Here is a 26,725-nt window from a genome sequence, read left to right as displayed (position 1 = left end):
GGATTTGGAATAAACAAATCAGGTTTACATATGGAATAGCCAATATTTCAGTGCTGAAAATGCATAAACAGTGCTTGAAACCATGGTTTGTGAAAAACCAGAATTTGTAAGCAGATAGATTGATAGGTTTTCTACTAATTGAATAAAATGCGCCACTGAGACCATAAAGCATGTTCTTTCCTGCAATGAAGAGTCACTTTGTGGGCCGTGAGATCGTAAGATCTCTTTCTACGGCGCTGCGTAAGATATGAGAGACTTAATTTGATTGGTCAATTCTAATTAGGAGGTGTGTCCGTCATCTTTCTACCACTCAGCACTGTTGTGGGCGGGGCAGTGCACGGACCTAAGAGCCAATGACGTCAGTAGCCCTCGGCGTTCACTGGGCAGTACCAGCAGAATCGAAAAAAGCAAGTTACGATGGTTCTCATCAAGGAATAGTAAGTTTTTTTTTTGGCATTTCCATCTGAACTGTTGCGTATTATAAAGCCAGTATTTAGTGTCATAGACAGGTTTGGCTATTCGGGGCACTTTTTTAAAATGCCTCCACCCAAGTGAAAACTTTTCATCTTCTCTTGGTAAGGAACACGAGGGGAAGAGTAGGATTGTTCAAGAGCTTTTCTGGCCTACCGGCTTTGACAGCGGCGTGCTATTGTTTGACAGCTGTTGCTTCTTTTAACATCAAGTGAAACCGTTGTCTCCTAAAGACGCACATTGTACTGTTTCGGTATTTTTAGCTCTTACATCCGTGCTATCCGGCTTCAAAGTACTGAAACTACAACGGTTTGCTAACGCTAAGTTAGCTAACCGAAAGCGTACCCTGAATGGGGAAGTCGCCCTGTTCTGTTTAATGTCATCACAGGTTGTATTGACAAAAACATGCTCCAGCTTAAATGAACCCAAAAATAGACAAAATAATCGATTCAAGTTGGTCTAAAGTCAAACGAAGGTGTTCAACTCCTCTAACTCTCCCTCGGTATCCATTTGAACTATATTATCGCTTTTCTGAGTGAATACAGTTGGATTTAAATACAGTATCAGTTGGATTATAGTATTATTTGGCAAACCACAGCAGTATACGTGGCATTATCTTGTAAACCTAACCCGTTATCTATTTCTTTTGCTTTTGAGAGCTTGTATATAATTACATCACAGACTGGTTTTTAAAAAGACAAAGAGTAGAGATTTGCTTCTCAGTAAAAAATAAAAACAAATAAATAAAGGTACAGTTCAGAAAATGTGTTATAGACTGTCATATGGTGATTAGCAGTATTGACTTTGGTACCAATCTGCTTTTAGACAACATATTGTGTACAAAAGCCTCAACGACCTCCAACACCCGTTTTGATTGCTGCACAACAGCGGGCATCCTTGAAGGCAAATACAAGTATACACATTTTTATGTGAACTAGAAAAATTTCTGTCATTTTCAAAGATGCTACGCACACTCAGAGGCGGTGGAGCTTTTTCTGATGCAGTTTCAAAATTGGAATGCTTGCTATTGAACATAAAGCAGGCACCTTCACTTACCAACTCATTTAAAAGCACCTTAACTTTCTGCCTGTTGATCCAGAGTGGGGTTTCCACTGTGACCTCATTTATATACTCTCTGTCTACTATCTTTCCTGCTGGTTTTAATTGTTGTATACTTTTTTTTCTTTTTAACCCCTACTTTGTTAGTGTGTATTCTTTAGCCTGTTTGTCTCCAGTGTTTGGTTTTATTGTACAGCAGTTTGGTCAGCTGTTGTATTTAATGTGCTTTATAAATAAAGTGGTAAGAAACGGTAATGGTAAAAATGTGCACGCTCTGTCGTGTTGATTTTTCTAATATATAAATCTGACCTTGACCAGGTTGTAAACATTTTTAAAGCTTACCTCAGTTAAACCTATAGTGTAAAGCTAAATAGATTTCCAAAGCCCCTGGGGCCTCATGTATGAAAGAATGTGCAGCTTTCATATTAAAAGTTTGCAGTAGGGAGAAATTCTGAAACTAGTGGCGCACAAAAAAATTCAGATGTATGAAACTGTGCGTAGACACATCACCGCACACATACATCCCAATTTGCGGTGGATTTGACGTAGCTGCATGTGGCATTTGGATTGCCCGGTTCCCGCCCCTAAATACATCTGCAAAGTAGTATACCCCACGACCTGTGGAAGTAACCATGGCAACGGTGCTGTGACAAAGAACCAGTTCCTGTCGGCGGAAAAACGCTAAGAGAGACTGTGTCTTCACACAGTGAAGGAGTTTTGTAGTGAATTACAGCAAACCATCAACCTCTTTAATTACATCAGTGACTCAAACCTGACTTAAAATAAAAAGGTTGTCGGCACGAACCCGTTTAGTTCTACAGTGTCTGCATCAAATCCACACGGTACTCTAGCTGCGGCACTAAGCTCAATTAGTGCTCGGTGCTGATCATTATAATGCTGTGAATATGCCTCCCATTTTTCTATTAGGAAGGCCATCACCACATACACTATGTGACGTACTTTAAATCTTTAAAACCATTAAAGACGCCACATAACACATAGAAAATCACCTAGAAGCCAGTCATCACGTGCAGAGTCTGCTTAAGGTTTGTTCCCAACTCTTATAATTATTACAGTATAAAGAAATCATGAGCTGAGGAGGCCAACGTGTCATTGCATTCTTGAGACACATTAGCGTGTCATAAATAGGTTGCACATATATTGAAAGAAAATGCCTTCTATTCATAAATTCATATTTACTTACACATGGGGCCCTTATAGCAATATGAGTGCAGTCATAGTTCTGATTACACTCAGAAATCAGCTCATCGCTGCGAATGAGAGCCACTGTTTAGGGGAACTTTTTATAAGTGAGCCATACGGATGAGGACGATCTCCGAATGTATTCCATCCTCCAGTTGTGCTAAAGCTGCCATCATTTCACAGTTACGCGCAACTTTACGCAGCTATTTATGGACATGTGTGATTGTCTCCAGCTTGTCCACCTTAGGAATCATCACACTTGACTTGTTAGGACTTAATCTGCTGATCCTCCTCACATATAAAGCCCTTAATGATCTAGCTCCATCATACATCAGAGATCTGATGGTTCCATATGTTCCTAACAGAGCACTTCGTTCTCAGACTGCAGGTTTATTGGTGGTTCCTAGAGTCTCTAGAAGTAGAATTATCAGGCTCCTCTCCTGTGGAACCAGCTCCCAGTTTTAGTCCATGATGCAGACACCCTGTCTACTTTTAAGGCTAGGCTTAAAACTTTCCTTTTTGATAAAGCTTATAGTTAGAGTGGCTTAGGTTATCAGGGAGGGAGCCTTCCTCCCTGTTGGATGGAGTAAGGTGGAGTCAGGTTTAGCCTAAACCGGCTCAGTTATGGTTGAGGTGCAAACACACCCTCCATTTCTGCTACCTGTATGACCCCTTCTCTTTTCCAATGGTTATAATCAGTCTGACAGAGAGAGGTATCCCAATCCTTGTGGTTTTTAGTATAACAATGACCATCAGTGGGACCCTTTGTGGGGTTCCTTGAGACGACATTGTTGTAAATAAGCGCCGTTTAACTAAATAATCTGAACTGAAACTATCTGTGTAGTTATGCTGCTATAAGCTTAGGCTGCTGGAGGACATAATGACCACTTTCACCCTCTTCGCTACATTCTCACACTACTCTCCAATTTTGCATTATTTGCTGTTATTTCAGCTTTTAACCTTGTTCTCTCTTTTCTCTTCCTAGAAGCTACACCTGGCCTGACTCTGTGTCTACCTGTGGCACCTTTCAGGAGAGGGGCATCGTCCGAGCTTCTGCTGGCAACAACTTAATGCTCACCCTCTACCGATGATCCACATGGCCCTGTCTTTTAGTGTTTAACCCTTTCTCTCTCCTAGACATGGAAATTGACTGAGCTTAACTGTGACTAACTCTATGTGCTCTCTTTCAGACTCTAACCTTGAAAACTGGCTCAGAGTTTATCTGTTCTTTCTTTCTAGATGAAACGACTAAAAGAGCTACATCCATTAACATTTACTTTTCCTTCCCATAGAAAGTACTCCTGAATCAGTGCTTCTTTGTTCTCTTTCTGTCTCTGCTCTGTTCTCTCAAACCCCCAGTTGGTCGTGGCAGATGGCCGCTCACACTGAGCCTGGTTCTGCTGGAGGTTTCTTCCTGTTAAAAGGGAGTTTTTCCTCTCCACTGTCGCTACATGCATGCTCAGTATGAGGGATTGCTGCAAAGTCAACGCCAGTGACTGTCCACTGTCTCTACATGCTCATCCAGGAGGAGTGAATGCTGCAAGTCACTGACTGGATGCAATCTGCTGGGTTTCCTTAGACAGAAAACCTTTTTATCCAATTTGAATAAATAACTGAATCTGACTGCACTGTTCAATGGTTAGGATTAATTGGAATGTATGAACCTGACCTTTGTGAAGTGCCTTGAGACGACGTGTTGTGAATTGGTGCTATATAAATAAAACTGAATTGAATTGAATCCGACACCGTTTTCTTTTTCAGTGAGAATAAAAGTGCCCCTTAGAGGGTTCACATGCATTTTATGCTCCTCAGCGCACAGACTGATGCGCATTTCCATCTACAGGTGACACAAACGGGAGGATTCACAGATTGCATCCGACTGAAGTTGTTTCCATAATTTTCTGAGGTGTGTTATGTTGTTTTATGAGGGTAAATGTGATTTAGTTTCATCGCTCGTGTTTAAACCATAAAGGCTCAAACTCGTGAAAAAAAGCATCAGGTTTGATGTTCCATGAATTGAATAAAACTGAATGGAGTCATATTTCAGTGTATTGAGGTGAGTTTGAGTTATCTGTAGTTTATTATGGTCGATTGAAAAGGTTTGCATGGATTTACGCACACTTTCATGCAACGTTCATTTTTGTTGCGCGTGAAACATTGCGCCCCAAGATTTTCGTGCATAAGTACACTTTATCCATGAGGCCCCTGGTGCATACAAATTATTTAAAACCCTAAAGTTTAAATGTACCAGAAATCTTTTGCTTTATCAGGACATTTTAAATCGTTAAAAAAAACACAAACAAAATCCTAGGATTTAAAGATGGTGTTCCTTTTTTTTTTACCTCGAATGACCGTAAATGCATACATCTACAAATCAGCATTGTGTAAAGTCTTCAGAAGTCCTTCTGTCAGTTCTCTCTTAAATAATCTGCAACAGTCAATGAAAAACACCTATTAGGCAAATGCTCGTGGAAAGATTTGTTAATTTGAGAGAAAATTCCTAGACCCAGAGTTGCTCATGATATGGAGTTGTGTTGGGGTGTATTCACACCTGCCACTTTTGGTCTGCTTTAAATGGACCACAGTTCGTTTTCCCCCCTTTTGTGCTAGTGTGTATACACTCAAGCGAACCCTGGTCCGGACCAAACAACCAGACTGAGACCCACTTTTTGAGATTGTCTCCGTCCACTTTCAAATGGGAACTGTTGCGTTTTGCTTATGGTTTGAAAACGAACCGGCCTCGATTTGACCCAACTACAGAAAACATGCGTCTCTTTAGACTTAACAAGTCACCGTAGCTGCTAACGTTATACTGAAATCTTACCCGATCAGCCGTCTGTTGCTTAGCAACGCTGCTGCCTGCATATTGTGGTTCAGGGCACAGGGCATGTACTCCCCTTTGGCTTGCAGCACGCTTTCGCCGACGCCGTTCCAAAATTAGACGTATAACGTTGCGAAACCTGCATTGAATGAGCTGCTTTCTACACTCACAAGCAGCTGTAATAACTGCTCAAAAAAACAGCAAAATGCAGCAAGCATTACTTCTATGATAGTTTTTCTCCATTTCTGGTCTATTCTCTGTCCTGTTCTTGTCAATCGTCACACTCGTTGCTTTGTTTACAAATTATAGTTCACTTGCAAAAAGTACAATGTGAAACCGTACTGCACCAAATGAAAAAATTAAGGTTTGCTTTTGGTCCGGACCAAAAGACTTTCCTAGTGTGAATACACCTTTTTAATAACCATGTTTATTCGAGCCAAAAAGTGTTTTGTTCTTTGCTTTTTTTCTCATAAACAAAACAAATATACATGTTTTTCAAGCAGGTACCCAACAGTGGAAAAATGAATTGAGGGACTTGGATGGAAGGATTTTATCATAGCTTTTTAAAAGGTGTTTTGCATTACTCTGTAATTGTGCATAAGATTTTGGTTTAAAGATTATTATAGATGCTACGTTTGAATATTTGGCACAGAACTGTTATGTTTCTCTAGAAACTTTCCATTTATCTTCTAATAGATAAACCCAGTGCTGTATTCAACATGGTTCTTTGCACTATGTAGCTTTAATTAAATTAACCTTCCTCTGTAAGAAGAAAAATAGTCCTGCACTCCACAAGATCAATGCTTTGTGAAAGTATTCAGATGTGTGGTTTTCTACTGCAGAATGCTGTGGCGGTGCACCATCGTTTTACAAATGCTTCCTTCACATTAACTTACTGTAGTGCTCCAAGTCGGTTTAAAACCTCAAGTATCACCCTGAAGTTCTCTGCAACCTTGACGATGTCAAAACTCAGCATCCCTTGTTACAAGGCCGTGCTATAGAGTTCTCTCCTGTCTTAGCTGATTGTTTTTTCAGTTCAGCCTTATTGGCTTGAATAAAACTCTGTCAGTTTAGGACCAAACACAAATTACTCAGTGTTTGTCTATGCTAAATAGCATTAAACAGAGTGAGTGTGTTTGTGTTGGGCAAGAATCAAGCCTCGCTTTAGATTTACACTGAGAGAGAACTTCCTCTTCCTTGTTTTATTTTTCTCATTTAATGTGGTTACTGGGGTGGAGCTTCTTACTCATCAGCTTCTTCAATGCAGTGAATTATTACATATTCAGAGCTCTTTCAGGATCAGAACAAAATATTGCAGTACTTTTTGGGTTTATTGATTAGATAATTCTTTACATTTAAGTATCTTAAATATTCAGTTATTTTAACTTTTAGCTTTACCTCTTCCTTGTACTAAAACATTGAAATCTTTGCTGCTTGTCTTGCACATCTTTAAATTGAGCTTTCCTTCGGTTTGTTGTTATAGTCATGCAGGTTTGTGTGTTTTTGTCTTTGACTTGACTTTGACTCTTTCATTTAGTTCTAGTGATGAAGAGTGCCTATTCTTGCTGTAGTCAGCAGAGAGCAGACCAGGAGTCGTTTTTACTTTACGTTTTTCCTCCGCTTTAGAAATGTGACCTTGGGGAGTTTCCTCATTGGTTTTATGTTTACATAATCATAGACAGGAGACCTACAAGAGGTATCAGGTGTCGAGTTTGGTGAGGGACTTCAGATAACGTTTGGATAAAAATGCTGTGATCGGCACCCCAAGCTGATGAATTTGACTGGACCAGGACATCCCTGCTACTTAAATTACAAACCTGATTTTGTAACACTTTTCTATCCAATAATTTCTCTTGTGAAATAAGTTAAGCATTTTGATGACTAGATGAGGAGCTTATAGCATCTCCCTAATTCCAGTGGTTATAGAATTTTGCCAGTCTGCAGTGGTCAGGACCTGCCAAACCCAGTCTGAGGAAGAAACCCCAGTAAATTGCCTGTAGCGGGCCGCTACGCTGAAATTAGGCTTTGATATGATAGAAATCTTGGGAATTTAGAGGCCCTGTCAACATTTCGAACTCATTGCTTTGTAGTGGTGGCCATACTAGACAAACTGTGATGCACTCTCTGTGTTCTGACACCTTTCCCTCAGGACCAGCATCAACTCTTATCGGCTTATTGATCTGTAGTACTTCGTCTGTTGGGCCGGACCATGTGGCCCAGCCTTCTCTCTGCATATGCATCAGTGACCCTGAGTTCACCACTGTTCCTTTCCTTTCTTAGACAATTTCCGATCTATATTGAACACAAGATGTTCTGATTCAATCATGAAGCCATAGTTCATTTGTTTCATGAGTTTCAAGTCACCTTGTATATTTTAAATCCATAAATGAAATTAAGAAAAAAGTCAGAACGTTAAAATTGAAGTCAAATCTCCTACATCCCTAAATCTCCTAAAATTCAATGTATTTTATTTTTGTTTCATTAAATTTGATTGATGTGGGGTTTGCTTTTTGCGAACAGGGCTGTTTGTGTTACAGTAAGTAAAACTGATCCATCTGGAATTTCTTTTAGATATCTCAGGTACCTGCTACTCCAATGATCCATACAATTCCCTTTTTGTTGCATCCTCTATATTTTTGTTACATTAAGGGTTTGCCTAACTTGCATGTCAAAATGCAACTAATGTAGAATTGCGATATTTGAAGCAGTATTGCAAATTACTAAGAAGTGACTTTAAAAATCAAGTCTTATCACTGTTTTTTGTTTTTCTCTTTTGCAGCCGAGTGGTTTTACCCTGTAGTGTTGAGGAGGTGAGTGACCTATTTATACCTTTTTTAACTTGATATATCCTTGTTCTTTTTAATTCATACAGTTGGTCCAGGAAATTTTGTAGAAAGGCGCAAAAAGAACCAAGAGTAAAGTCATTTTAGTACAGCTTCCTTTTGTTTGTTATACTTTACCAAAGTTTTTTCTGTTAAGTCTGTATTAAAAATGATAACCTTTTATGTTAAACCCTGTAAATGCGAGAAATTCCACAGTAACATTCTTACTTTCAGATAGGGAAATGAGGGGATTTATCTAAAATGTTTAGGGGCAACTGCGTTATAGAGAAATTTAGTTTGGTCAAATTAATTAGGTGTGTATTAATGATGTCCTGTTTGTTTTTCAGTATCAAGTTGGTCAGCTGTTTTCTGTGGCTGAAGCCAGTAAAAACGAAACTGGTGGTGGTGAAGGCATAGAAGTGCTCAAGAATGAACCTTATGAGAAAGATGGAGAGAAAGGACAGTATACTCACAAAATTTACCATCTAAAGAGGTATGAGATTTTTTTGGCCTCTATAATTTCTCTGGTGTAATAGAGCAGTGCTACCAGGTAGTGGCAGTATTGTCTCATTTGTGAAGCTGTTCCTGTTGTCTTTGCTGTAGAACCGCTGAAACCTGAAGCAGTCTTTTCCTCTCCTTTTCCCTGTCTGTTCCTATCCTCCCCCACGCAACAGTAAAGTCCCAGGTTTTGTCAGGCTCATAGCCCCCGAAGGCTCCTTGGTATTCCATGAAAAAGCTTGGAATGCCTACCCCTACTGCAAAACCAGTGAGTTTCCCTCTTGTTCTCACTTCAGTTTGCTTTGTCCAAAAAAAAAAAACACTTCTAAAACCGACAGTTTTTCTCATTTTAATGTTAGGTTTTGGTAATTATTTTTTTTATGTCTATACATGTAAATAACTATTTTTTGTTTTTCTTTCTGCTCTTATGAATAACCTTGATGCAGTTGTGACGGTATGTACCCTTAAATTCACCTTAAATGCTCCAAACTAAGTTTAAGGTGTTCCAGTTTACTGTATATCTTCTTGATGCATTGTCTTTTTTGTGTCTTCTTCCCAGAATGAATATATGAAAGACAGTTTCTTCATTAAAATTGAGACATGGCACAAACCAGACATGGGGACACAAGAAAATGTGAGCCCTACCACATTCATTTATTTAATCCGCCCTTAAAGAGAAAGCAAGCTGAGAAAATGCCAAATATGGCTGATGCATTTGGGGGATCTTTTGGTATTTTATCTTTTAACAGGTGCACAGTCTGGACAGCTCCACATGGCAGAATGTAGCCGTTGTACCCATTGACATCGCAGACAGAAGCCAAGTGTCTGCTGCTGTAAGTAGAAAAAATTCAGTTACATATTGATGTATTATGACTTGGTGCCTCCCTGTGGATCAGTATGGTTATTACACCTTTATTTTTAATAGTGCACTTTACTGCAATAACATAGTGGGTTGAGATTTTGTGTGGTAATACAGTAAATTAAAATGCATCACTTCCCATATCTTTTCATCAATTTGCAGAATGGGGGCCCAGTTAATGATAACTAAGTTTACAAAAATATGATGTTTGAAATTGGTTCTCTAAGGTTCATCAATGTTTGGCTCATTTGCAGGTTTTCTGAAAATCTGAACAAAATCAAATCCATCATGTTTTTGGAATCCAGGCTTGAATTGCAGAAGTCTGCTAAAATCTTGGCTGTTTTATTTCACTTTTTGGTTCATATAGTCGGTGCTTGATGAGAAATAATAATATTAGGCTGCTATGGAAGACGTTAAAGGCAGATCAGTTTGCATAAAATCTACTTCAATACAATTCCAGTTCAGTCTCTTGTTTTTTTTGTTTTTTTAATCACAATGTAGTTCAAATGAGTTGGTCTCCAACTGAATCACTGCAGTCACTCACAATCAAATGCGTTTAGCTCATAGCAGTCTCAGTCATTGATGTTTTAATTAGATTCAGTCCAAACACAATCAAGTTCAACCAAATAATTAATGTCCAGAGGATTCGCTTTTATGAAAAGGACATTTTCTGAAAGTTTTTATTGCATCAAAACAGAGCTTGCAAGAGGGATGCTGCAACACTGAGGAGACCTCCTAGACTGATTACTATCTGACCGGTAGGATCAAGAAAGCACTCAAACCGAACCTGTCTGACAACATGAAGTACACCAAAAGATGCAGCACCTCCTGAACCTGATGTAAAGAAATTCATGAACAGATGAGAAACAAAGTCATTTACCGCTGTCATACTGTGAATGGCTACAAAGCCCTTTCCAAGGCATTGAGAACCACAAGATGCAATGACGACTCAATCAGGAGGTCACAAAAAACCCAAAACAACTTCTACAGCACTGCAGGCTTTTCTTGCCTCAGTGGCCAGTGTTCACGATTCATCAATAAAATCTGTCCAAAACTGGATCCAACCTCTGCAACCCCAAAAGAACAATAAAGACCTGTCTCATATTTACCAAAAAGCAGCTTGAGGATCTCAAAGACACTATATTCTTTTTGGGAGGTGTGTATAGTGTTACATCTGGTGTAAATCAATCACAACATTTCAGAAAAGGAACATCATGAGGTCAAAGGTGGAGCTACTTTGGTGTTTTAGGACCTGGTTGACTTGGCGTAGTTAAAGGGACCATTAGTTCTCTCCACCAGAAAATCCTGGAGAAATTCCTGCCACTGGTTTGTAACGTCAAGCTAATTTGAGTTATGCAGCAGGATAATGGTCTGAGGTTCAGCACCAACTCTGCCTCTAAATGACTCAAAAAAACTAAATGAAAGTTTTGGCATGGCCTAGTCAAAGCAATGAGAAAATCGCTGTGACATAAAAAGTTTTACTTAATTTGAAGATAATTTTTCAGTCTCTTGGTCTGTGAGGAAAGAAAAATGGTAAAACTCTGTTCCATCATTACTCATAACCCCTCACTTTTTTGTGAAAAACGGTGACATTCCTGCTTGATGAAAGTTATTCAGCAGTGATGGCAAACTATTGTTCTTTCTGCTTGTTGATTATTGACTCTGAAGATAATACTGTCACATTTTTGGGTTGCAATCAAAATAAGTACTAGAAACTTTTTGGGGATGCTCCGAGGTGTTTATATAGTTTTGAAATACAAAGAGTAAATCTATTTATTTGCGGTTTCTGAAATCTTATTTGAAGGTGTTGCCCATTATTGCCGATATCTGACATCCCATTGCCTCATTTCTGTGCCGCTATCAGCGTGTGCAATTAAATGCTGCTACTTGAGTAACATTGGTTGCTGTGTGTACATGTTTGTTTGCTGCGGGAAGTTAACGAGGCGGACGTGTTTGCCTTGCTGAAGGAGTGTGTTGTGTCTCAGGGCCTTATCAGCCCTCAGCCTCGGGCATGACTGCAGGGCCTGGGGCGTACCGCCAGCACAGATGAGTTTGTTAGCGTAATTAAAGCTCGCTGTGCGGTGTGCACCGGAACTCCACAAACACACACATGCACAGCAAAGGAAGCTTTTTTACTTGAGATAGTGGCTCCTCTTCGTGTACCACGGCACATCGATTCACAGACCTCATTATTACTGCAGTGTATTGTTGTAGCGATGGAGCTCTGAGCATTAAAACAACCAGATTATTGTGACTGCGTTTGTGCCGTGCTGTCATGCGTGTGTGTTTCCATTTCTCCCTCTGTTTGGCGTCTTTCTGTCGGCCAGTAACCCTGAAAAAGAATCTCTTAGCTGCAGGCGTATCATGATTTATTTAAAATTACTGGGCCCTTGAGCTGTTAATCTGAAACCGTTAATTTTTTCTTTTTGCACACTTTTCCTCACTTGTATTTAATCACGAGAGTTTTGTCGTGTTAGCAATGCTCGTATTATAGATGTGTGCGCTGCATCTCTTTGTTTTCTTCCAGTTCTATCCTGTAGAACCAGATCCAGGTGTGTGACGGGCCATAAGTGGTTCATTCGCCAAGGTGTTTTATTTGGAAACATTGTCTTCTAAAATTGTAAAGGGTGAACAGTGTCACAAAGACACTTTTATGTACAGAACACATATCCATCTATCTATGTCCTTTAGAATCACTGGAAGTCGGTCATATTGATCTATATTAATACCGCACCTACAGGAGTTGGACAATGAAACTGAAACACCTGGTTTTAGACCACAATAATTTATTAGTATGGTGTAGGGCCTCCTTTTGCAGCCAATGCAGCGTCAATTTGTCTTGGGAATGACATATACAAGTCCTGCACAGTGGTCAGAGGTATTTTAAGTCATTCTTCTTGCAGCATAGTGGCCAGGTCACTACGTGATACTGGTGGAGGAAAACGTTTCCTGACTCGCTCCTCCAAAACACCCCAAAGTGGTTCAATAATATTTAGATCTGGTGACTGTGCAGGCCATGGGAGATGTTCAACTTCACTTTCATGTTCATCAAACCAATCTTTCACCAGTCTTGCTGTGTGTATTGGTGCATTGTCATCCTGATACACGGCACCACCTTCAGGATACAATGTTTGAACCATTGGATGCACATGGTCCTCAAGAATGGTTCGGTAGTCCTTGGCAGTGAAGCGCCCATCTAGCACAAGTATTGGGCCAAGGGAATGCCATGATATGGCAGCCCAAACCATCACTGATTCACCCCCATGCTTCACTCTGGGCATGCAACAGTCTGGGTGGTACGCTTCTTTGGGGCTTCTCCACACCGTAACTCTCCTGGATGTGGGGAAAACAGTAAAAGTGGACTCATCAGAGAACAATACATGTTTCACATTGTCCACAGCCCAAGATTTGCGCTCCTTGCACCATTGAAACCGACGTTTGGCATTGGCATGAGTGACCAAAGGTTTGGCTATAGCAGCCCGGTCGTGTATATTGACCCTGTGGAGATCCCGACGGACAGTTCTGGTGGAAACAGGAGAGTTGAGGTGCACATTTAATTCTGCCATGATTTGGGCAGCCGTGGTTTTATGTTTTTCGGATACAATCCGGATTAGCACCCGAACATCCCTTTCAGACAGCTTCCTCTTGCATCCACAGTTAATCCTGTTGGATGTGGTTCGTCCTTCTTGGTGGTATGCTGACATTACCCTGGATACCGTGGCTCTTGATACATCACAAAGACTTGCTGTCTTGGTCACAGATGCGCCGCAAGACGTGCACCAACAGTTTGTCCTCTTTTGAACTCTGGTATGTCACCCATAATGTTGTGTGCATTTCAATATTTTGAGCAAAACTGTGCTCTTACCCTGCTAATTGAACCTTCACACTCTGCTCTTACTGGTGCAATGTGCAATCAATGAAGACTGGCTACCAGGCTGGTCCATATTTAGCCATGAAACCTCCGACACTAAAATGACAGGTGTTTCAGTTTCATTGTCTAACCTCTGTAGTTGTGCTTTAATTTGTATTTTTGCCTTTCTAACTTTCAATGTTTTTTTTGTTTTTTTTGCACAATTAAGTGCTTTTTTATTGTTATTGTGCATAATTGTGTCACTAGTTACTGCTATAATTGAAAAATGTAATTCTTTCTATAGGACTACAAGCCTGATGAAGATCCGGCCATATTCAAGTCTGTTAAAACTGGCAGAGGACCTCTGAGGCCAACCTGGAAGGTAATCCTGAAGCATGCTCGGATATAAATTAGTACAAAAAATGTACAAAAACATTCATACCCCTTAAAACCATTTCACATTTCATCAGGTTGTCACCACAAACAGCAATTGGACACAACTGTGAAGGGGAAGGAAAATGATACATAATCAAATATATTACAAATTAAAATATGAAAGGTGTGGCTTGCATTTGTATTTAGCCCATGTAATTTAATGCCACCAATTGTCTTCAGAAGTCACCTACAATCAAAAAACAATATCCCAAGCTTTAAACATCTCATGGAGCTCTGTTCTATACATCTTCTGAAAATGGAAAGAGAGTATGGCAGAAATACAAACCTATCACAACACGGCTGTCCACCTATAGTCAAGGAACAAGTAGTGCATCAATCAGACACACAGCAAAAAGTCCCTTGGCAACTCTGGGGGAGCTACAGAGATCCTCAGCTAGCCCTGCGATTCAGTGGAAACACACAATCTCCACAGTGAAATATGAGGGTGGTAGCATCATGCTGTGGGAGTGTGCTACTGGAACAAAACTTGTTAGATGATACAAAAGACTTGAGACTGGGACAAAAGATCACCTTTCACTTGGACAAAATACCTAAGCAAACAGCCAAAGTCACAATAGAGTGATTCAGATCATGGCAAGTTGATCTATGAGAACGCCTCCGTCAATTGTAAAACTCAGTTCAACTGAGAATATGTGTGGAGACTTGAATAGATGTTCCCCTCTGCTCCTCATCTAATCCGACTGAGTCGGAGCTAGTCGGCAAATGGTAATGAGCAAAAACTACAGTCTGCAAAGCTTGTAGAGACTTCCTGCAAAAGACTCGCAGCTAAAATTTCAATGAAAAGAGGTTCTACAAACTATTAACTGGATATAAATGCAGCACTTCTCAAATGTTTGCAAATTTTGTAAAATGTCATTTTCCTTCCACTTCACAATTACGCTGTACTCTAAACCGCCTGAAATCCCATTTAAATACAACAAAGTTTGTGTTTGTAATGTGACGGCATTTAATAGTTTAAAGGGTATGAATACTTTGGCAAAGCATCGTATTTCTATTTCTAGATGGAAATGTTCTTACAAAGTCAAATTTGAGTACCTCTTCTGTCTTGCTCTATGCATTCAAATTGGACAGCAAAAACACAAGAGATGGATGCTCAGCACAGCTCCAGACGGTTGACAGGCAGTTGGCGAGTTTATGTTTGAGGCCCCATAGGAGGCTTCAGGCTGAGCGACGAGACATTATGAGCTCATTTTCATAACACTCAAAACAAAAACAGCTGTTTAAAATTAAACATGACCTTTTGATTTTGTTAAATACAGTAATGATATGGACAGTACATTGTGTGTGGGTTAGCAGCATTGTGTTAAAATAGTCTCGCAGCTGGTTTTCTAATAGTACAGAAACAAATTAAATTAGTGTAGCAAACTTCTGTAGTGTTTGGAGTCATAGATTGAGGCTAAAGGCTCGACACGGCAAGTACAACAATCCAGTATTACCTTTTCTAGACATACTTCACTAGATCACTTTGTAAATAAGATGATAAAGATTCACTTTATCGACATTATTTGTAACTTTGACAGTTCTGATTGAAAGCTGACACTTTTGATTAAAAGGCTCGGGGTTGGGGAAAAATATTTTCTACTCAGAAATCCTGTAGACTCTCAAACTGGTTGCATTTCCTGATAGAGTGATTAACAGTCTCCTTTCTGCAGTGGAGCCCTTACAGTTCACCATGGGGAAACTTTCCTCTGCTGCAAGAATTTTTACAGAACAAAAGCAGCCTAACTGCTTGAAAAAGTGAGAATAAAGAAGTCTAACTTTTATATTGCGTTTTTAATTAGATCACTTTTCCGTCCGCTGCGGACATGGAAAAAGTGTTTTATTTAAAAGGTGCGGGAGAAAAAAAAGGAGTTATGTGACAACAGAAGCACAATTTTTGCCAGCTTCTCAGAGCAATAAAACTCTTGTCTATCTCTGCATGCACACATGCTTGCATATCGGCACCCCTTTGTATTTCTGAAAACTTGTGCTCCTTTGAGTGGGGCACAGAGAGGGAGAGAAGAAATGTCACCGTAAGTGTTTTGATGTAGAATCCGTTTCATGTGAAGTTCTCCTTTAGCGATGACAACTTTTCTAAACCCACTGCAAATTTAGAAATGTTTCTCATTTCGCCTCTCTTGTGCTCCTTCATGATCGCGGCATCAAACGGCAGCGGGATGGGGCGCAATTGAGGCGGGTCTGTGGCATTTTCCTTTTGGAACGCTGAGCCGGAATGAAGTGATTAATTAAACAGGTGTTCTTGGAGGGAGAGTGTGTGTCTGTGTGTGTTCTGGGGAGGGGGCGAGCAGGTCCTAGGTGTTAATAATGTAACCGGCTTTGCACCGTGACGCCCTTATCGCTTTATGAACACCGTTTTATCTGCCTTCTGTGGCCACAAAGGCACGCCTGTCGGGAGCGGTGTTGCTGTCGGGACGGAAGCAGGGAAACGGTCCCTTCATCTGGAGTTTATCCACTTTGCTGTGCCAGCCCCCTCCCTTCTTCCTGTCTTCTCTTCTTCAGAGGGAGGCACATCGCAAGCAGCGATGGATGAATTTAGAAAGTGTGTTGTAGATTAGAGCACTTTTATCTTCGCACAGCACAACTTCATCTTGATAATTATTTCAGCAAGCTCCAAACACAAAGCATTATGTATTAATGGCTTTTAGCTTTGCAAGCATCCAAGATGAGTTTAAAACCGTATTCTGTTATTGTCTTTCACATTTATGTCAATGGAAAGTTTGTGTCAAGTTTCCTGTTGCCTTATTTGGTTTGATACTTTTTAAAAAGCGATGATTCCAGTCTAGTTGTTTTTACTCATCCTTTCCCGACAGAAAGAGCTGGCGAGTAAAACAGACTGCCCAACGATGTGTGCCTACAAACTAGTCACAGTCAAGTTCAAGTGGTGGGGGCTGCAAACCAAAGTGGAGAACTTCATCCATGAGGTTAGTGATTATTTTGTTTACACAGTTAAACCTCACAGAGCAGGCTTATTTTGGATCATACTGAGATTTGTAGAGTTACGACTGCTCCCTCCTGCCGGGTGCAGCAAGGCTGCCACTGTAGTGTTCAACTTCCATTTCCTGATCTTCCTTTTTTAACGAGAGGTTTTCTCAAATGTGATTTATGTCAGCAAAACACGGACTCTTGCATACAGCGTTGCTGTGAACCTTCCAATCTTTACGTGCATTATTATTGGTTGTTACTAATATTGCTTCACACTCGTTCAGCAAGAGAAACGGATCTTCACAAACTTCCATCGCCAGCTCTTCTGTTGGATTGATAAGTGGGTGGACCTGAATATGGATGATATCCGACGAATGGAGGCGGAGACTCAGAGGGAGCTTGAACAGGTATGCATGTAATAAGTGCCAATAATTGATGAAAATAGTATGTGTGTGTGTGTGTGTGTGTCCTACTTATTGATCAGTTTAATGTTTTGAATTTTCTTTTACTCCATCACAATAAAATAGGATTTATAGCTCAAGTAAACGTGGTGGCCTAAAGGTTCCCTGTTGTAATACAGAAACACAGCGTCTCAATATTTATTACTATTCCTGGTAAAGATGTGTAAAAAGCTTTAAATTTACGCAATCTTTTAGGATTGTCATGACAATAAATTTTCAAACTCGATACTAAGACACATATTGATGGTCAACGCAAGTACAGCTTAGAAAATCAGATTATTATAAAAAAGTTCATCCTGAGCATTGCTGAAGACTGATTACCTCCATGCCACGCTGCATCTCTGCAGGAATTCATGCAAAAGGAGCCCCAACCAAGTATTGAGTGCATAGAAATGATGCTTTTCAGAAGCCTGGCAAATTCTCTTTAAAATATCCTTTTTATTGATCTCATGCAATATTCTAATTTTCTGTGACATTGAATTTTGGGTTTTCATTATCTGTAAGCCACAATTATTAAAATTACAAGAAATAAAGGCATGAAATAGGGATAGCATCTTTTACGTAATTCTAATTTATTGAGCTGTGCTATTTTCGATACTGCGGAAACCATTTTTTTTAAGGCATGGTGTTCTTTATAATAAAGATTAAAAAAATATAACCAGTTACAGTATGACGATGTTTTCAGTATCTCAATAAGAACAAAACCAGGCAGTTAAACATTAGACAAGGATACATTCATTCATCTTCTATACCGCTTCTTCCATAGTGGGTCACGGGGGAGCTGGTGCTTATCTCCAGCAGTCTACGGGGGGGGAGGCGGGTGCACCCTGGACAGGTCGCCAGTCCATCATAGGGCAAGATACACTGACTAGAAATGTTGGTATCTATGGAAGTATGTATCTTGGATACAATTCTGCAGTTATTTTAAAAACAGATTTTAATGTTTTTTTTAACAATATAAACATGGTTATAGAATGTCATGTTCTCTTGTCCTTTCCATTTTGAAGACTGGCTAAGACAGGATGTCCGTGCATCCTTTTAAAGTCTTAAAAAGCCTGAAATTTATGCATCTAAAATTAAAGCCTTAAAATGTCTGAAATGCTGAGAAATTTGGCCTTAAATACGTTAATCACAGGTCTTAAACTCTGTTCTGACCAGACTATTTAAATCTCGTATACATAGTTTTTCTCGCGGGACAACAAACGTTTGAGCTGCATGCAGACATCTTCATTGTATTCTCTGACTTGAGGCGGTTGAGGCTACAGGTAACAAGCTGCTAATAATACCCTTGCTAGCAAGCTTTTTTGTATCTACTATGGGTAAGTGCAAATTTATAGCCAGTTGACTAGACGATGTTTGTTTTCACCACTGGCTCACTTCTTTCGCCAACCCATATGAGACTAGATGCATTCTGTGCAAAAACCTTTTAAGCTTTGTACTATGGGGGTTAAGGCTGTAGAGAGCCATTTGAAGTGTGACAAGCTGCCAAGAGCCACATATGTCCCTTTTCTGCTTCCCTTAGGCGGCACAGCTCCTCTACACTCTTTCTGTTTCTGTCTAATCGGTACGGTACCAGTTATGTTTCCACTGACCACTCCGTCTCCAGCAGTCGGTGAAGTGCACTGTGCTGCTTTTAACATTACTGCGTGACATTGTCACATTAAAGTAATCTGCGTAAAACAATAAAAAATCAACACAAAAACATAAACTAAATACTAATAATATTTGTATTGTTGTGTATGCAAGAAATGTTTTTTCATGTGTAAAATGATCCACTGGGATAATTATCTGGACCACAGATCAGCCAGAACTTATAAAATAAGGCTCAGGGTTTCAGATGTTTGTGCATCTGAACAGCTGAAGTTATGTATGATCAGCTGGTTTAGGGTGTTATTAAATTCAGAAAGTTGACATGGTGTCCTTCTTCTTTTCTTTCAGCCTTCAGTCGTGAGTTATAATTTGTAAATGGTAAAATTATATTTTGATTCAACCTGCTCCCGGCAAATGTGGTCCTTAATATTATTGTAGTTGCTTTTGAGTTTTATGAACTTTTCCCTTCACTACCTTCTCATTTCTCCTGGTTCCATGGCCAGTCAGTGAACAGTGTTTATGTTATATTGTACCAGAGAGCATTTTTATCACTTTACGTTAAATAAACGGACAAAAAGTGAAACTTGAATGTGTCTCATTGTGTGATGCACATACTATGCTTGACTGTAATACGGCAGGACCCCCTAACCATCCCTATATTTACAGTTTTTTTCAGGTCTTAAATTTAATTCAAGGGGGCATTAGAAAGGTCTTAAAAAGTCTGAAATTTGACTTGTTGAAACCTGCAGATGCCCTGTAAGAGGAATTATCCTCTGTGTCACATCAAACGTGTACCCCAGGGAAACAGGAAGCCATTCCTAATTAAAAGTCCTTTTTAAAGCTTATCTTTATTTTGTATAAATTTTGGGGAGGTACTGATAATTACCTAGGTGCCAGTAAACGTGAAAGGCTCTGTTGACAGGAAAAAACTCCTCAGTTTGCCTTTAAAAGGTAGTGCAAGACAGCAGTTGTTTTGTGACCTTTTACCAGACCTAAAAATAAAATATATTTTAAAATTACCTTTCAATTTTCTCCTCATCAATCTTGTCTTATAGGGTTCTTAATTCCTACCTCTTATGATTTGCTGCTGTTTATTTTTTGTTGAGATGCGTAACAAGGTTTTAATACGAAGTACAAAGGCTGCTCAGGAGTAGCAGACCAGGTTCGGGTCTATATGTTGCTGTGTAAGTTGCTGCTGCTGCAACTTGGAAAGTATCTTAATGGGATTTTCTACTAGTTTAGGCAAACTGTGGCATATATACTGTTGATGCACTCAGGGGCATAAGGATGTTGCTCTGGAGCAGTCTGTCCTGAGCACTGTAGGATAATTTTACTTCTTTTAAACTGCTCTGGAATGATTTTTGTTTATTTTATTTTATTTCTGGCATTTCAGACAAAACCCACAAACAATTTGTGGCAATCTTATTTCAAACTAAAAGCATTCCACTGTAATTTTTTGATTAGCGTGGAAGTCACGTTTTTTTTTTTGAGGTGCAAAATAGTGATGATTTGCTGTTCGCGACCCAGTGCAGGAAACCAAACCCCCGGTGGAAAAATGTAGATTCTCTGTTTGAGTTTGCTGCACTCACTCTGTGCTTCAGGTGTTGCTTAGGGGTTTTTAATTCACATCACCACGTTTGACTTTTTGTTCAGTAAAACAGACAAGATGTGTACAGGTCCTTCTCAAAATATTAGCATATTGTGATAAAGTTAATTATTTTCCATAATGTCATGATGAAAATTTAACATTCATATATTTTAGATTCATTGCACACTAACTGAAATATTTCAGGTCTTTTATTGTCTTAATACGGATGATTTTGGCATACAGCTCATGAAAACCCAAAATTCATATCTCACAAAATTAGCATATTTCATCCGGCCAATAAAAGAAAAGTGTTTTTAATACAAAAAACGTCAACCTTCAAATAATCATGTACAGTTATGCACTCAATACTTGGTCGGGAATCCTTTTGCAGAAATGACTGCTTCAATGCGGCGTGGCATGGAGGCAATCAGCCTGTGGCACTGCTGAGGTCTTATGGAGGCCCAGGATGCTTCGATAGCGGCCTTTAGCTCATCCAGAGTGTTGGGTCTTGAGTCTCTCAACGTTCTCTTCACAATATCCCACAGATTCTCTATGGGGTTCAGGTCAGGAGAGTTGGCAGGCCAATTGAGCACAGTGATACCATGGTCAGTAAACCATTTACCAGTGGTTTTGGCACTGTGAGCAGGTGCCAGGTCGTGCTGAAAAATGAAATCTTCATCTCCATAAAGCTTTTCAGCAGATGGAAGCATGAAGTGCTCCAAAATCTCCTGATAGCTAGCTGCATTGACCCTGCCCTTGATAAAACACAGTGGACCAACACCAGCAGCTGACACGGCAGCCCAGACCATCACTGACTGTGGGTACATGACACTGGACTTCTGGCATTTTGGCATTTCCTTCTCCCCAGTCTTCCTCCAGACTCTGGCACCTTGATTTTCGAATGACATGCAGAATTAGCTTTCATCCGAAAAAAGTACTTTGGACCACTGAGCAACAGTCCAGTGCTGCTTCTCTGTAGCCCAGGTCAGGCGCTTCTGCCGCTGTTTCTGGCTCAAAAGTGGCTTGACCTGGGGAATGCGGCACCTTTAGCCCATTTCCTGCACACGCCTGTGCACGGTGGCTCTGGATGTTTCTACTCCAGACTCAGTCCACTGCTTCCGCAGGTCCCCCAAGGTCTGGAATCGGCCCTTCTCCACAATCTTCCTCAAGGTCCGGTCACCTCTTCTCGTTGTGCAGCGTTTTCTGCCACACTTTTTCCTTCCCACAGACTTCCCACTGAGGTGCCTTGATACAGCACTCTGGGAACAGCCTATTCGTTCAGAAATTTCTTTCTGTGTCTTACCCTCTTGCTTGAGGGTGTCAATAGTGGCCTTCTGGACAGCAGTCAGGTCGGCAGTCTTACCCATGATTGGGGTTTTTAGTGATGAACCAGGCTGGGAGTTTTAAAGGCCTCAGGAATCTTTTGCAGGTGTTTAGAGTTAACTCGTTGATTCAGATGATTAGGTTCATAGCTCGTTTAGAGACCCTTTTAATGATATGCTAATTTTGTGAGATATGAATTTTGGGTTTTCATGAGCTGTATGCCAAAATCATCCGTATTAAGACAATAAAAGACCTGAAATATTTCAGTTAGTGTGCAATGAATCTAAAATATATGAATGTTAAATTTTCATCATGACATTATGGAAAATAATGAACTTTATCACAATATGCTAATATTTTGAGAAGGACCTGTATGTTGTGCTTTAAAGGCTTCTTCTTGCATTGTGAAAATATGCCATGATTTCTCCGTTTTTGAAGGCTGTTTTTCAAAACCGACGGAAAACCAGCAACCCTGAGCATCCAAACAGATGAATATAGTTGTGAAGAGAAATAACCTGCTATAGTGTTTGTAACTCACTGTCTATAAAACCTTTTCTGCTGGTTTGTTCTTGAAGCTTCTCCAAATATCGCTTTGGGAGCCTTTGGCCTTACAAGGAGAACAAAGTAGGAATCTGGACTAGACTGGCCAAAGTGGGCCAGTCTTAAACATTCCTGGCGTTCTACCAACGTACTGCAATTTGTGCTGCCCCCCCCCCCCCGAACATCTTGGCCATTTCGCCATGTGTTTCCCATTTTCCACTGGAGCAAGTAAACAGGCGGGTGCCATCAAAGAGAGCTGTGGTGAAGAGGCCAGTCCAGTTCAGTCCAGTCCTGAGCTTCTGAGCTCTAGGGTTAGCAGGGTCACACTTTAACTGTAGTGAATGATGTGCGACGGTTTCTTCAGTCGCTGCACTTTAAATTGCAGAGAATATTGCCATGACTGACTCTGCATTTGAGAGACAACGCAGAAGAGTTGTCTGTGTATGGGTGTGGTGCAGCTGGTGCAGAAATAGGGTGGCAGGAGAGGGGGACGAGGTGTGGACCGGGTGCTTCGAGGTGCCTCCTTTCTCCTCATTAACATACAAATGGAATTCTGCTGTTGAGAAGGAGTCTGGCCTGTGATTGAAAGAGAGAAAAGAGAGAGTCAGAGGAAACGAGCGGAAAAAGATGGTAAAGTGGGAGGGTAAATCCTCCTGCTATTTCATCAGATCTGTCTTTTCCCCTGCTTAGAGCCAATGTTAGTTTGAACCGTTTCATTTGAGCTGTTGGGCTATCAGATTCTAGCACTAATTGACTTTCCAAAGCCATCAGCCTCAGGGTGGGAGCATTTGAAAGGGATGCTTTTATCTACCTTGAAGACAAACAGGAGGATTGATAAGTATTGTTAAAGCAGACCTTTAAGGAAGAGGCAAGTTTCAGCCCACAGAAAGCAATTTGTAGCTTTTTTATTAGTTTTTAGAGAAAGAAGTAAAACCCTATGTTGTGTGTAATGAATTAAACCAAGTCTGTTTGTGTTTAAACGTTCATATGGATGTATGTATGTATATTCATATGTAGGTTTGTATGTTTATTCACAAAGTAAGTACACCCCTCACAGTTTTTCTATCTTTTAATGGGACAACACTGAATATGTATAACTTTGATACAATGTAAATTAGTCGATGTACAGCTTATACAGAAGTGTAAATTGGTTATCGGCTCAAACACACAGCTATTAATGTCTAAATCCTCTGGCAACAAAAGTGAGTACACCTCTAAGTGAAAATGTCCAAATTTTCCCCGAGGTGTCAATATTTTGTGTGGCCACCATTATTTTCCAGCACTGCCTTAACTCACTTGGAGTTCACTAGAACTTCACAGGTTGCCACTGAAATCCTCTTCCACTTCTCCATGACAACATCACGGAGCTGGTGGATGTTGGGGACCTTGCACTCCTCCACCCTCCGTTTTAGATGCCCCATAGATGCTTAATAAGGTTTAGGTCAGGATTACATGCCTGGTCAGTCCACCATCTTTACCCTAAGTTTCTTTAGCGAGGCAGTGCTCATCTGGGAGGTGTGTTTGGGGTTGTTGTCATGTTGGAATGCTGCCCTGTGGCCCTCTTTCCATAGTGAAGGCATCACACTCTGCTTCAGTATGTCACAGTACATGATGGCATTCATGTCTCCCTCAAAGAGCTGTGGCTTCCCACAGCTGGCAGCTATCATGCAACCCCAAACCATGACACTACCACCACCATGCTTGACTGTAAGCAAGACACTCTTCTCTGGTTGCTGCCACACGCTTGAAACCATCTGAACCATCTGTTTAGTTATTTTTAGGGGACAGCAAATTTACAGTTATAGAAACTGTAAACTGACTTCATTGTATCAAAGTGATGTATCTTCAGTGTTGTCTAATTTATATATAAAAAAAAGTAAATATATAATATGTTTACAAAAATCTGAAGGGTGTAATCACTTTCCTGAGAGACTGTTGTCTACAACCATAGCATTTTAAAACCTTGATAATGAAAAAGGGCCTAGAGAATCTAGTTTCTCACCAATTTCATGTAGATCTAACCTCTTTGCTTATTTCTTCTTCTGTTTCCCTACAGCTTCGCAAAATGGGTGAAGTAAGAGGAACCAGTGCTGCAGATGAATGAAAAGGAACTGGATTACAAATGACCACAATGTGTGATGGAGTGTGCTAAGAATGCTCCTTGTCTGCCTCTTTTTACCTTAACTGGTTTGGGCTGCAGAGGAAGGAGCACAGCTACCTGCAAACAGTCGTGCAGACCCCTGACTTGACCCCAGTCATTCTGGACATTCTGTCCAGTGAGGAATTGATTTGTAGAAACCAACATGATCCTTGCGTCATTAGAGTCCGATTAATTTTGATCATCTGGGCAGAGAAAACGCCGTCCATTGTCAATACGTAAACGAGACTTGGTAAAGTGTGAGAAGGTATGTGCTGTATAGGTCAATACAAAATTACCAATCTGAGTACCAGAGTAGAAGGACCAAATATTTCTTTTGTACTTTATATAAAATTTGAACATTCCTGCTGAGATGTCAGGTATTACCCTGTGATGTCTTCACTGTAAGCTCTGTAGTTTGAATTCCCTGTTTCTCAAACTCATGTTCCTTCCTGCCACAGCCTCCATTAAGTGATTACTAACACCCTTGGCGCCCATGCCCATTATAGCCCCTTCACCCATACACTGCCCCACCTTAACCAAAGCACTGCATCTTATAATCACTGAGAATCATGCCTATACAGGTATTCACTCTTCCTCCTGTTCAGACTTAGTGAAAAATACACACACACACATCAATGACACATGCATTAGAACGTGAGGACGAACGTGTGAATTCACTCTGTAGTTATGTGAACAGGCACAGGTGTGGATACCTTTGCACTGACTGATCTATTACAAGCTCAAGCTGGGCAGATCCATACAGGCTCGCTCACCTAAAGGAAGTTAACAGCTCCCTGCAGCCCCCCCCCCCCCCGTACTCTCTGTTCTAAAGACATTCTTGCATAACACACAGTGCAGCGTTCACCTCCTCAACAGATTTCCCTAGAGGAAACAAGTGCACTGAAAAACAGCCACAGATGGTGCTACACCACTCCAGCCAAACGTCACTGGGTTGAACCGGCCCACCTCCAAAGGCCAGCCATGCTCATCTGGTTTTCTGAGGAGGAGAGTTTTCACCGCACTTCCCTCTCCAGCTTCAAGCCAATCGTGTTTACAGGTTCACAGTTGCTTCATTAGTGCCCAGTCAACACCAGCACCACACAACGCTCGCCTAAACCTTTTATGTTTTACACCTTTCATAGCACTGTCAACTAGTGCTAGCTACCTCTGTCTTTTCTAAAGGGCAGCTTTCCTGATGCCTAAGGATTACTATTAGCCATGAGCTGCTGCTGCTTCCTGGAAGTAAATCTTAGCAGATAGTGCCTTATGAGTGACAGTATTTGTGATTAATCTCTACTCATGTTATTCAGAGGAACTGCGTGTTTGCGTGCCTTCATAGCTAAGCAACTGTAGTTCTTTGAACATGTAAAAAAAAATCAGCCTGTGTGCTTTGTCACACCAAAATGCGGTAGATTTACACATCATGTTGAACTGATTTACCATATGATTGATTTTTATCACCTATCACATTTTCTCTCTTTAGACTTCGATACCATTTGGAATAACCCTACTTTGACATATTTGGTTTACTCCTTTGATCTCTGCTGAGTTTTATGTTCTAGTTGTATGTTATCGTCTTACGCTATAGTTTCTTTTCAGAAATCCTCTGTTTTTACCTCTTACAATAGAAGTATGAACCGTTTGGTATTGATTTTATTTGACTTTGTAACATTATGTTCTTTTTGTTCAAAGAGTAAAAATGCAAATTTGTCATGTTTACATGTTCTTCTTAATATAGGAAATTTAAAGCCAATAATGGTCTGTGTAATATTTCAAATAAAATATTCTCAGGTGAATGACATGACTCAGAGCTTTAAGACGTTGTTGCTCCCACCTCCAAATACCTACAAGACAATCAGATAAAGTTGAAGATCAAAAAATGGCAGTGGGAGTTAAAACCCAGTGTATAACGTACCCAGTGTTTCCAGATAAGTCGGAATGGTTTTTGACGTGTAAATAAGATTTATTCAGAGCTTTGAGGGTTGTCGAGGTGACAGAAGACTAATATTGAAAGTTAGGGGAAATGGTGGTGTATACTATTGTGCCTTTTTCTTTCTAGAAATCTTGTGAATTAGGTATGCATGTTGTATCCATTTATCAATAAACTCTCTCTAAATTATGA

At 40.3% G+C, this 26,725-nt stretch overlaps 1 protein-coding gene across 1 annotated transcript; it reads left to right on the top strand.

Annotated features, from left to right (window-relative positions):
* The first annotated feature begins 338 nt into the window (after positions 1-338).
* On the top strand, positions 339-26,725 carry LOC124878627 (phosphatidylinositol transfer protein beta isoform). The gene is made up of 11 exons (XM_047382691.1): positions 339-437; positions 8,334-8,364; positions 8,724-8,869; positions 9,051-9,142; positions 9,321-9,328; positions 9,434-9,508; positions 9,624-9,707; positions 13,888-13,965; positions 16,850-16,960; positions 17,246-17,368; positions 24,520-26,725. Exons 1-11 carry the CDS (start codon positions 418-420, stop codon positions 24,565-24,567), a joined length of 816 nt encoding a protein of 271 aa, XP_047238647.1. The 5' UTR covers positions 339-417; the 3' UTR covers positions 24,568-26,725.

The sequence above is a fragment of the Girardinichthys multiradiatus genome, chromosome 12, assembly GCF_021462225.1.
Source record: "Girardinichthys multiradiatus isolate DD_20200921_A chromosome 12, DD_fGirMul_XY1, whole genome shotgun sequence".
NCBI classification, from domain to species: domain Eukaryota; kingdom Metazoa; phylum Chordata; class Actinopteri; order Cyprinodontiformes; family Goodeidae; genus Girardinichthys; species Girardinichthys multiradiatus.
Note: the sequence above shows the minus strand (reverse complement) of the source record. Positions and strands in the feature narration are given on the sequence as shown.

What these genes read in the sequence shown, in the direction of transcription:
- LOC124878627 (XM_047382691.1), top strand. Translation starts at nt 418, where the DNA reads ATGGTTCTCATCAAGGAATA. An exon ending in ACATGGGGACACAAGAAAAT is followed by an intron (nt 9,509 to 9,623) that starts GTGAGCCCTACC and finishes ATCTTTTAACAG; the next exon opens with GTGCACAGTCTGGACAGCTC. An exon ending in TGGAGAACTTCATCCATGAG is followed by an intron (nt 16,961 to 17,245) that starts GTTAGTGATTAT and finishes ACACTCGTTCAG; the next exon opens with CAAGAGAAACGGATCTTCAC.